The 11,003-nt window shown below is 41.1% G+C and overlaps 3 protein-coding genes across 3 annotated transcripts; all 3 read left to right on the top strand.

The window, feature by feature from the left end:
- The first annotated feature begins 3,804 nt into the window (after positions 1–3,804).
- On the top strand, positions 3,805–6,809 carry LOC108851417 (glucan endo-1,3-beta-glucosidase 7). The gene is made up of 5 exons (XM_018624843.2): positions 3,805–3,957; positions 4,053–4,717; positions 5,532–5,885; positions 6,017–6,278; positions 6,463–6,809. The coding sequence occupies exons 1-5, from the start codon at positions 3,897–3,899 to the stop codon at positions 6,654–6,656; spliced, it is 1,536 nt and encodes a 511-aa protein (XP_018480345.2). The 5' UTR covers positions 3,805–3,896; the 3' UTR covers positions 6,657–6,809.
- A 392-nt stretch (positions 6,810–7,201) lies between these two features.
- Positions 7,202–9,246, top strand: LOC130494521 (guanine nucleotide-binding protein subunit beta-like). Its single transcript, XM_057010054.1, has 6 exons — positions 7,202–7,497; positions 7,599–7,693; positions 7,772–8,196; positions 8,280–8,640; positions 8,736–8,849; positions 8,930–9,246. The coding sequence occupies exons 1-6, from the start codon at positions 7,392–7,394 to the stop codon at positions 8,963–8,965; spliced, it is 1,137 nt and encodes a 378-aa protein (XP_056866034.1). The 5' UTR covers positions 7,202–7,391; the 3' UTR covers positions 8,966–9,246.
- A 227-nt stretch (positions 9,247–9,473) lies between these two features.
- LOC108851427 (uncharacterized) lies at positions 9,474–10,864 on the top strand. The gene is made up of 6 exons (XM_018624859.2): positions 9,474–9,653; positions 9,758–9,824; positions 9,901–10,023; positions 10,264–10,347; positions 10,427–10,513; positions 10,622–10,864. The coding sequence occupies exons 1-6, from the start codon at positions 9,583–9,585 to the stop codon at positions 10,706–10,708; spliced, it is 519 nt and encodes a 172-aa protein (XP_018480361.1). The 5' UTR covers positions 9,474–9,582; the 3' UTR covers positions 10,709–10,864.
- Positions 10,865–11,003: the final 139 nt, after the last annotated feature.

Below are 11,003 nucleotides of genomic sequence, written 5' to 3' on the forward strand. Positions count from 1 at the left end.
GCGTAAAACACCTAGCAAAACGGTGTCGTTGAAAGAATGAACCGTTCGATTGCAGAGAAAGCAAGGTGTTTGAGGTTGAATGCAGGGTTAGCAAAGCAGTTCTGGGCGGAAGCAGTAAACATGGCAGTCTATCTCATCAATAGATCGCCAAGAAGTTCCTTAGAAGGAAAGGTCGCAGAAGAGGTGTGGACTGGGGTAGATATTGATCTATCAAACTTGAGGATATTTGGATGTCCAGCTTACATGCTAGTTGCAGGAGATGAAAGATCAAAGCTGGATTCGAAATCCAAGAAGTGCATTTTTCTAGGCTTTGAGAAAGGTGTTAAAGGATTCAAGTTATGGGATCCTGAGGCAAGGAAAAGGGTGTTTAGTCGAGATGTGGTCTTTGACGAGCAGTATATGGTGCAGCAGGCGATATCAGACCGAGTGCCTGTGACCATTGAGACTATCACGGATTCTGAAGTTACTCAGGAGGAGTCTGGTGCAGCTAAACCAGATGAAGTTAGTGATGAGCGATCTGTGGAAGTGACACAGAAAGAGGTTCAACGTGAAACAGAGGAGAGTTTGGTTTCTAGAAGACCAAAACGTGCAATAAAGGCTCCAGTCAGGTTCGGGTTTGAAGACATGGTCAACTATGCTCTTATGGTCGAGATGGATGATCCTACCACCTATCATGAAGCTATTAATAGCAATGAGAGGGATGAATGGATTGGTTCTATGACGGAAGAGGCAGTAAGTCTGGATAAGAACGAGACTTGGGATCTTGTGGAGTTACCTGAAGGGAAGAGAGCAATTGGCTGCAAGTGGATCTACAAGAAGAAGGAAGGGATGTCTGTGAAAGAACCTAAGAAGTTCAAGTCCAGAGTAGTGGCAAAAGGGTACTCGCAGAAGAAAGGAATAGACTACGACGAGATATTCTCGCCGGTAGTACGACACACTTCCATACGAGCTGTGTTGGGGTTGGTAGCTGTTTGGGATCTGCATCTTGAGCAGATGGACGTGAAAACGGCCTTCCTTCATGGAGAGTTGGAGGAGGAAATATATATGGAGCAACCTGAAGGTTTGGTTAAGCCTGGAGAAGAGCATCTGGTTTGTAGATTGAAGAAGTCTTTATACGGTTTGAAGCAGGCTCCAAGACAGTGGTACAAACGGTTTGATTCATATATGATGAAAATAGGCTATCAAAGGTGCGAGTACGATTGCTGTGTGTATGTCAAGTCCCTTGACCATTCTCCCATATTCCTGCTGTTATATGTTGATGATATGCTCATTGCTGCAAACGATATGGATGACATAAATCGTTTGAAAGGGTTATTGGGACGAGAGTTTGAGATGAAGGATCTTGGTGCTGCAAAGAAGATTCTTGGAATGGAGATTCGCAGGGATAGAAGCTCTAAGAGGTTATGGCTTTCTCAGAAGAGCTACATTGAGAAGGTGTTAGAACGTTTTGATATGTCGAATTCAAAACCAGTCTCTACACCATTGGCGAAGCACTTCATACTTACAGCAGAGCAAAGTCCAAAGTCTGCTGAAGAACTCAAAAATATGGCGGAGGTTCCTTATGCTAGCGCAGTTGGTTGTTTGATGTATGCAATGGTGTGTACAAGACCGGATCTAGCACAAACAGTTAGTCAAGTCAGTAAGTACATGTCGAATCCTGGGAGGAGACATTGGGATGCTGTGAAGTGGATCCTAAGATACTTGCGAGGTACAAGTGACTATGGGCTTATGTTTGGTGGAGAAGTGCAGGATTCAGTTATTGGCTTCGTGGATTCAGATTATGGTGGAGACCTTGATAATAGCAGGTCAACTACGGGGTATGTATTTACTCTTGCAGAAGCACCTATTTGCTGGAGATCGGTACAACAAGGTATTGTAGCGATGTCAACCACTGAAGCTGAATACATGGCACTTGGAGAAGCAGCTAGGGAAGCAGTATGGGTACAAGGACTTGTATCCGAGTTGGGTGTTGATCAAGAAGGTGTTCAGCTACACTGTGATAGTCAAAGCGCGTTATGTTTGGCTAAGAATCAAGTGTATCATGGAAGGACGAAGCACATACGTATAAGGTTTCACAAGATAAGGGAGTTAGCAGCTTCTGGAGAAGTCTTATTGGAGAAGGTGCATACGTCGGAGAATCCAGCTGACATGTTGACCAAGCCTGTTACAACGGAGAAGTTCAAGCATTGCTTGAATCTGCTCCGTGTTTGCCAATGCTAAGAAGCAATGGAGGTTCCCCCAGAAGATAGACGGGATAAGGAGTTTTGTAGAGATTTTTCGTCAAGGTGGTGTTTGTTGCATCTGTGTGTCTTAAATCTTTGTTGTACCAGTAAAATGCCCAGCACTCGTGGGTCGGGCGACACTCGTTATCAAGGTTGACATCTGGGGGTGCGGGGGCCGCAGGCCCCCGCGGTACGGTATGCCTTTTCGGTTTAGGAAAGTTACTATCTCTATTGGGAAAAGGAAATCGGGTTTTTTGAGGCTGTATAAATATGGGTCTAAGGGTTTGTAAATTATTATCACATCATTAATAAAAAACCCTAAACGGGTATTTGCCTCAATACGTTTTCTTCTCTATTCTTCTTCTAACCTAAACGACGGCTGTTCACAACAACAGCCAAGTCGAGTGAGATCAATGTAATGGTGCCTGGTTCTTCCCCTGGTGGAGATTGGGTATGGTTTTCCTCTCCCTATCCATGAACACTATTTTTATTTCCTCCTGATCTTCAATTTTTTAAAACTATTTCTAGAGTCTAGTTACAAAATTCAGAAGTCATTGATTACAAGCTTACTGTAACCAAGCGAGTGAGTGAGGGAGGGAATTATTCTCAGAATGTTTTTATTACAACATTGTAGGTGGAACATGCACCGCCTCAACAGTACAACCATGTGTTCACCTAAGGGAAGTTCGAGACAACACCGGTCTCGCATTCAGGTGCCTAAGCTAAGGAGAATCTCTGGTCAATCTGGGTTTTGCTTGAACATCAAGTCTTGTTTTAACTTGGCTGATTCAGGTTATAATATAAGAGAATCTCTTTGTTAGTGGTTTTTAAGTTTGGAGGTTCTTTTGTTTTGTTTGTTTATTGTGATCTCGTCTTTTATTCGTCCTTAGGGGTTTTGGATCTGGATTTTCTTTGCTGCTGATGAAAATGTGAACAAATATCATCGATAACAAAAGTTGCGGTACTAGGTTTGGAACATGCAACTTTATTTATATAAACAATTCAACATTTTTGGTTGTTGTTTTTTTGTAAATGATACGAGCGTTGGTTATAAATCTTGAGGATAAGTTTACAAATCATATCAAATGCGAATAGAATCCTTAGTCAACATAAAAGTCATATATAATAATTAAGTTGGAAACTATGAAATCACTAAAAGCTAAGAATTATTGGTGGTGGTCAGTGAAACGTGAAGAATGGGTTATACACTTAAGCTGGAAGTAAAAGATGGTATATGAAGTTATTCAGAGGTTTAACGTCTCCTCCTCAATTACAAGATAAGAATAAATGTTTCAACCATTTATGTAACTTTTAAATCCTACATCCTACCTAATTTTGATCAGTTTACAACCCGTCCACTAGCAGTGTTAAAAGATAACTTTTAATTCTAAATCAGGTTCACGAACCTGCTTTTGGACACAACACTTTTGTCAAAAAAGAATAAGCTCTCTTTCGAGATCTCTCTTGCAAAAAGTTTTCTCACCGGAAATTGCACTATAATATTATTACGGTGACTGCAGATTTAAAAACTTGAGACAAAGAAACAGAAGTCAACACGTGTAGTGTTGTGTCTTCCTTGAAAATTCGTTTCTCTAACCGCTACAGTAAAAAAGAAACAACACTTATAAAACTTTCTCAAAAATCTCTGTGTCTCCTTCCTTCTCACTCACCATCATGGCTATCTCCATCTGCTTCTCTCTCCTCCTCATCTTCCTTTCCCAGTTCCCTTCCTCACGTAAGTATCTTCTTCAATACGACGTAGTTTTTCTCCTTTCCCTCTAAGTTTTAGTTTCTTACTCTGTTTTTTCTTTTCTTCTTTGTCGTCTACAGAAGCAGAGCCTTTCATCGGAGTTAACTACGGTCAAGTCGCCGACAACCTCCCTCCCCCTTCCGAAACCGCCAAGCTCCTCCAGACAACTTCAATCCAGAAGGTGAGGCTCTACGGCGCAGATCCCGCCATCATCAAAGCCTTAGCCGGAACCGGCGTCGGCATCGTGATCGGCGCCGCGAACGGAGATCTTCCTTCTCTCGCCGCAGATCCCAACGCCGCCTCCCAATGGATCAGCACCAACGTCCTCCCTTTCTACCCCGCCTCCAAGATCATCCTCATCACCGTCGGCAACGAGGTTCTGCTGTCGACAGACCCAAACCTGGCGAACCAGCTCCTCCCGGCGATGCAGAACGTCCAGAAAGCGCTCGAGGCGGCGTCGCTCGGCGGGAAAATCAAGGTGTCGACGGTGCACGCGATGTCGGTGCTTGGTGTCTCGGAACCGCCGTCTTCCGGTTCGTTCGCGTCCGGTTATCAAGCCGGTTTAAAGGGTGTTCTGCAGTTTTTGAGCGACACCGGCTCGCCTTTCGCTGTCAATCCCTACCCGTTCTTCGCTTACCAAAGCGATCCGAGACCTGAAACGCTGGCGTTTTGCCTCTTCCAGCCTAATGCGGGTCGACCCGATCATAACACCGGGATCACGTACATGAACATGTTCGATGCTCAGGTAAAATTAATTACAGCTGGGTCCACACTTTTACGAGTCTTGTTCTTGTGTATAACTAGTTATGAATTTGGTGGACTGTTTCATATCTACTGATCTAGTTAGACGTCAAAGCATAGTTTAGCTAGGCTAGTTAGTTTCGAGTTATGTATTCACGTGGACGAATATATAGTATGACATCTAGGTTTTAAATATTTTTTATTTTGTATATGATTTTCTTTGCACTAGATTGCAGCAAGGAACTTATTCTGTCGGTCATATTACTTTTCCACTTAGAAGGAATCTATATTCCTCTATATTCTCTTATTATATAGTACAAAAGACAGTTGTTCGCTTTGCATGATACGGCTTTATACATACGTGCCGTATATGTCTGAATCTACTACGCTAACACACAATGTCTCTCTTTTTAGTACCTGCTTATAAGTTTTGTTACTGTGGCTTTGTAGTTTTTTTTGTTTTTGTTTTGAACACTCTGGCTTTGTAGTATTGAAAATCTTAAATATATTATTCTATTCCATACGTTTTTAATAATCATCATCTCAAGGAACTAGCATGCGTGACGATGACATGTAGTCAGTCGTGTACTGACTTGTCTGACATGCTGGATTCGCACTAGTTTATTTACTTATTTTAGATGTTTCTTGAAACACTTGTTTGCACTCGTAATCATCAACAAGCAGCATTGACCAAAGTTCGTAATATATATCTAACATAATGGAAGAGGAAAAGAAAATGGTGCTCTTCAGGTCATTATATGACGTGTTTGTCTTTGCTTGAAACACACGTTATAGTCTATCTGTTTCATCGTCCACAGGTAGATGCGGTTCACTCGGCTTTGAAATCAATGGGATTCGAAAAGGTGGAGATCGTGGTGGCGGAAACAGGTTGGGCTTCACGAGGGGACCCCAACGAAGTTGGACCGAGCGTGGATAATGCTAAAGCTTACAACGGAAACCTAATAGCTCATCTAAGGTCAATGGTTGGCACACCTCTAATGCCTGGAAAGTCCGTCGACACTTACATTTTCGCACTCTACGATGAGAACCTGAAGACTGGACCATCTTCGGAACGGGCCTTCGGGCTTTTCAAAACCGATCATTCCATGGCCTATGATGTAGGCCTTGCCAAGAGTAGTAGTGGTAGTAGTAGCAGCAACAGTAGTAGTCAGGTTAGATAATCTTGATCCCATTTGTCTAGAATGTTGGCTGCTTTGTGATTAAAGTTAACAAATAAATAATTTTGGTTATAATACTAAAAGTTGGTGTTTTATGTTTTTTTTCTTCTATATAACTAAATCAGACGCCATCGGGAAAAGTGACGTCAACGGGGTGGTGTGTACCAAAGAAAGGTGCCACGGATGAGCAGTTGCAATCGAGCATTGATTGGGCGTGTGGACAAGGAATAGATTGTGGGCCGATACAACCAGGAGGAGCTTGTTTTGAGCCAAACAATGTGGCGTCACATGCAGCCTTTGCCATGAATATGTATTTTCAAAAGTCTCCTAAAAGGAATACAGATTGTGATTTCTCTCAAACCGCAACAATCACCTCCCAAAACCCTAGTATGTTTTCTCTCCCCCTTAGCTCTCACACCCTAAAGAGGACAACATCATTGAGCCATGGGTCTGAAAATATATGAAAGAGACCGCATGACTGTCTTTTTGAGTATTTGCTCCACTTAACAATGTAAAAATGCACATATACTAACTAATTGGTTCTCCTTATCTTGAATTTGATTTTTGATAGGTTATAACAGTTGCGTCTATCCTGGGGGTGGAGGAGGAGGAGCAGGAAGTGCAGGAGTAATGAACAAATATGTGAACTCAGACAAATTAGAGAGCAAAAAGAATGGAGCAGTAGAACCAAAAGTTTATTCTTCTCTATCTTTTCTACTCATCATTATGTCCCTAATCCTCCATGTATATGTAATGGGGCAATAATAAGCTTCTTGGGGTAGTTTAATTATCTACTACTCTTTACTTCTTGTGTTCCTTCCTCCTTTGTATTTGCGTAATCAAGTTGTTATTAGTCGTATAATAGTTACACTTCATATAAATAATATTTTATTGTAGTTGGTAACGGCTATTTCCTCACTTGACAGACTTGTTTCCGTTGATCAGAATATTTAACTAGGATAATTTCCATGTACCTCTTTTTTTTTTAATAATATAGTCTAATCTAGCTTATGCATAGAAAAGACAGGTAACGATGATATAACTGAAATTTATGGATCTGCTCTCCAATTTTGCATCACGACTTTGAAAAAATGTATAATACACAAGTTACAGGATAACTCTTTCATTCTAATACATAAAGCATTAACGAAAAATCAGAAGCAAATAGTTAATTAGCGGGAAAGGGGTAACAGAACCTGAAGAAGCTCTCAAACGACGCCGTTCATGTATTGTGTTGTGGGGGGTCCACTTTTCATATGCCAGATGGGAACAGTAAATCGTGGGTTTACTCTGACAGAAAGCATCAACAAAGACAACAACTACACCAACGCCTGTATTGACTGACTACTTGAGCGTTCCTCTGATTCCACCAAATGACCAAATCCACTCTCTAAGGCTCGATCTCCCTCCCTCCCTCTCAAAATCATGAAACTCCCTCTCTTCTAGAACACACACACCCCAAAATCAAGACTCTTGCTCAGGTCTTAAAAAACTGGAAAAATGTCTGTCTCCGAGCTCAAAGAACGCCACGCCGTCGCTACGGAGACCGTTAACAACCTCCGTGATAGGCTTAGACAGAGACGCCTCCAGCTCCTCGATACCGACGGTTCATTCCCTTCTTCTTCTCCTTCTTCTTCACTATTATCCATCTGTAATGGTTGTTCTTAGATCTGTTTTGCTTTCTTTTCGAATTGAATTTCGGCACAGTGGCCAAGTATTCAGTAGCTCAGGGTCGTTCTCCGGTGAAGTTCGGAGCCACGGATCTGGTTTGTTGCCGCACTCTTCTAGGACACACCGGGAAGGTGAGAGTGAAGTTCGATCTGGAGTTTTGTAGCTTTGTGATTAAATGTTTAGTGTAACCAATCTTGAAAGCTTCATAGGTTTATTCTTTGGACTGGACGCCTGAGAGGAACCGGATCGTAAGTGCATCTCAAGACGGGAGGTTAATCGTGTGGAACGCTCTAACGAGTCAGAAGACTCACGCTATTAAACTCCCTTGCGCCTGGGTGATGACGTGTGCCTTCTCTCCAAACGGTCAGACGGTCGCCTGTGGTGGGTTAGACAGCGTGTGTTCCATCTTCAGTCTCAGCTCAACCGCTGACAAGGACGGAACTGTACCGGTCTCGAGGATCCTCAGTGGTCACAGAGGGTATGTTTCGTGTTGTCAGTACGTCCCGAATGAGGATACTCATCTTATCACCAGCTCAGGTGATCAGACATGTGTCTTGTGGGATGTCACTACTGGTCTCAAAACTTCTGTCTTCGGCGGTGAGTTTCAGTCTGGACATACTGCTGATGTACTAAGGTAAATGAATGTTTGCTTCCATGATTCCATCTGCTTGCTTTAACTCATGCCCTTATGCACCCCTATTGTGCCTCCCTTTACAGTGTTTCAATCAGTGGATCAAACCCGAACTGGTTCGTATCTGGTTCGTGTGATACCACTGCGTGTTTGTGGGACACGCGAGCTGCAAGCAGAGCTGTGCGGACGTTTCATGGGCACCAAGGAGATGTGAATACTGTTAAGTTTTTCCCGGATGGGTATAGATTTGGGACTGGATCAGACGATGGGACATGCAGGTTGTATGATTTGAGGACTGGTCACCAGCTCCAAGTGTATCAGGCACATGGTGATGGCGGTGGGAAATTACCTGTGACATCCATCGCATTCTCTGCCTCCGGGAGGCTTCTTTTCGCTGGCTACGCTAACAACAGCACTTGCTATGTTTGGGATACTCTCTTGGGAGAGGTAAGCTAAGTGTATACTATTTAAGTATTGAGTGGTGAGAGTTAGTTTTTTTCTTCTTTTTTTTTGCCTCATTGTGATGTGTATTTTTCTTGTAGGTTGTGTTGGATTTGGGGGAACTGCAGGATTCACACAAGAACCGGATAAGCTGTTTGGGGATGTCAGCAGATGGAAGTGCCTTGTGTACAGGAAGTTGGGATTCAAATCTAAAGGTTAGTAGTGTCTTTGATCCTCAGATATATTATGATTTTTTGAATAAGGATAGAATCAACATTTGATTGAATACACACAGATATGGGCGTTTGGAGGGCACAGGAGAGTGACATGAAGAAGACAAAACAAACACACCTAAAAGAGTCTTTTGTCTCAGTTCTTGTGGTTTTGGTTTATATATTCTGTATTGTGGAAGTTGTATAACCTCTTACCCTTGTGGAAAATAGTGGAGTTGTGTTAGAAAGGATCAAACAGTTAACCTTGTTTTAGTGTGCTTTAGATTTATTTATTCTTCATTTACCTTTACTAAACCTGTGTCACTGTATCTTCTAAATTTGTACTATATTTCTGAATTTGTTACTTAAAATTATTATGAGAAAATTTGAAGTATATCAATTTATATGTTTGATCAAAGCAAATTCTTTTGGACATTTACATGGTCAACCCCATTATAAAAGTTAAAAAAAAAAAGACTTTTGATAGTAATAATGTAGAGAAGGAGGGTAAATATACTGCTTTGAAGAAAAAAAAAATGAAACATTAAGAAAAGTCTTTAGTTTATATATTTCTGGTCTTGTGCTTATAAACAAGATTAAAGTTAATTAATTAAATATTCTATTCCTTTTTGTTTCGGGCATAAATAAATTATTGATTCGCCGTGTCCTGTCTCTCGAGTTACGGCGGTGTAGAACCCTAATTCTCTGCCTCCTTTTCGCCGCCGACTCTAGAGTTATGAAGGTCTTTCATCTCGACGGCGAAAACACACTCTCTGTTTCTCTCTTCTCCGATGTTACTAACTCCAAGTACTCTCCCTCTCTTTCTCTCTCTCTCTCTCTCGATTCCCTCTTGCTTCAGTTTCTCAGTTACCTCTTTTTCTCAATTTCTTGAGCCTGTTTATTGTGATCAGGGAGCTCTTGAACTCGATTCTAGATGGAAGTCTGAAGCTTGAAGTCTCATTTCTCAATGCCTTACTCGTAAGTTCTTCTTGTTTAGGTTTCGTTGATCTTAATTAATTAATATAATGAATTGTGTGTTTTTTTTTATAATCAGATACCAGATGTTTTCCCTCTCTTAGCTGCCGCTCAGAAAGCACTCGTCTCCAAATCACGTGATTCGTTATCAACACGAACTCTTCATTCTGAGTTGGTCTACAACTACTCCGGATCTAAACATGTAAGCAAACAAACTTTTGCTTTGTGCTTCTGCTTCTTGTCTTGTTTCTGAGACGCAGTTTGGTCGTCTAGTTCAGTTGTTCGAGCCTATAAATCTTTACTACAACTAACTAGAGATTATTTGATTATAGTTGTTGTTAGTTTTGTTTGGAGAACAATTAGTTGAGAGTATCTTTTACTAATCAAGTGTTTCATTACAGAACTTGTATGTTGTCTTGTTCATTTCTTCCTCCATGTTTAGATTACAGAATCGTTGAAACGATGTGGGATATCCGAGACTACTACTTACATTCTAGCTGCTCGGTTCAATGCTTCTCCCCTTGAGGTCAATCATCATCATCTCTATATTCTTTTTTTTTTCGGTTTCTATCAACTATATGACAAGCTTCGAGATAAAAAATCAGATGGAGGAGGTGGCGAAATTGATCAAAGGGATGGAGATTGACTTGGAGGAGTTAAAGACGCAAGCAAATCAAGCCCATATTTTAAAGGTAAACGTTTTGTTAACTAGTAGCTACAATTATAACCACTTTTCGTTTTTTTTGTATCCTAATGTTTTAAAAAAGTAATATAATTCAGTGACGTTTGATTCTTTTCAGCATTACAAGATAACTAGTCAAGAACTTGGGATCTCCTCTCTCGGTGATGCCATTGTTTGCCGGATCGCTGCACGCGACGCTTTGTAAAAGAAGACATCTTTCTCTGTTTATTTCTTTTTGTCACCAAACACTTTTTTTTTTTTGTAATTCATTGCATTGTTCTTCTTACGTCAGACCAAATATGGGTTTCCTAACCTCTTTATTCCCTGTCGTATGACTTAATCAGAACAAGAATCTTGCTCACGTTGGACAAGCCAAGCCACTATCACTCTCCTGTTGCAACTTAACTATAAAACAAGCAACAATTTAATAGATGAGAAGAATCATTTTTATTTTCTTTATGAACGTGTAACTACATCTTTGTAACTACAATTTAATCTGA

This window comes from Raphanus sativus, chromosome 4 (assembly GCF_000801105.2).
Source record: "Raphanus sativus cultivar WK10039 chromosome 4, ASM80110v3, whole genome shotgun sequence".
In the NCBI taxonomy this organism is placed as follows: domain Eukaryota; kingdom Viridiplantae; phylum Streptophyta; class Magnoliopsida; order Brassicales; family Brassicaceae; genus Raphanus; species Raphanus sativus.

Excerpts from the sequence above, each read along its gene's own strand:
- LOC108851417 (XM_018624843.2), top strand. The coding sequence starts at position 3,897 with ATGGCTATCTCCATCTGCTTCTCTCTCCTCCTCATCTTCCTTTCCCAG. Across the intron at positions 5,886-6,016 it reads GCAGCAACAGTAGTAGTCAG|ACGCCATCGGGAAAAGTGAC; the intron begins GTTAGATAATCT and ends TAACTAAATCAG. Across the intron at positions 6,279-6,462 it reads AATCACCTCCCAAAACCCTA|GTTATAACAGTTGCGTCTAT; the intron begins GTATGTTTTCTC and ends GATTTTTGATAG.
- LOC130494521 (XM_057010054.1), top strand. The coding sequence starts at position 7,392 with ATGTCTGTCTCCGAGCTCAAAGAACGCCACGCCGTCGCTACGGAGACC. Across the intron at positions 7,694-7,771 it reads TTCTAGGACACACCGGGAAG|GTTTATTCTTTGGACTGGAC; the intron begins GTGAGAGTGAAG and ends AAAGCTTCATAG. Across the intron at positions 8,641-8,735 it reads GGGATACTCTCTTGGGAGAG|GTTGTGTTGGATTTGGGGGA; the intron begins GTAAGCTAAGTG and ends TTTTTCTTGTAG.
- LOC108851427 (XM_018624859.2), top strand. The coding sequence starts at position 9,583 with ATGAAGGTCTTTCATCTCGACGGCGAAAACACACTCTCTGTTTCTCTC. Across the intron at positions 9,825-9,900 it reads CATTTCTCAATGCCTTACTC|ATACCAGATGTTTTCCCTCT; the intron begins GTAAGTTCTTCT and ends TTTTATAATCAG. Across the intron at positions 10,348-10,426 it reads TCAATGCTTCTCCCCTTGAG|ATGGAGGAGGTGGCGAAATT; the intron begins GTCAATCATCAT and ends ATAAAAAATCAG.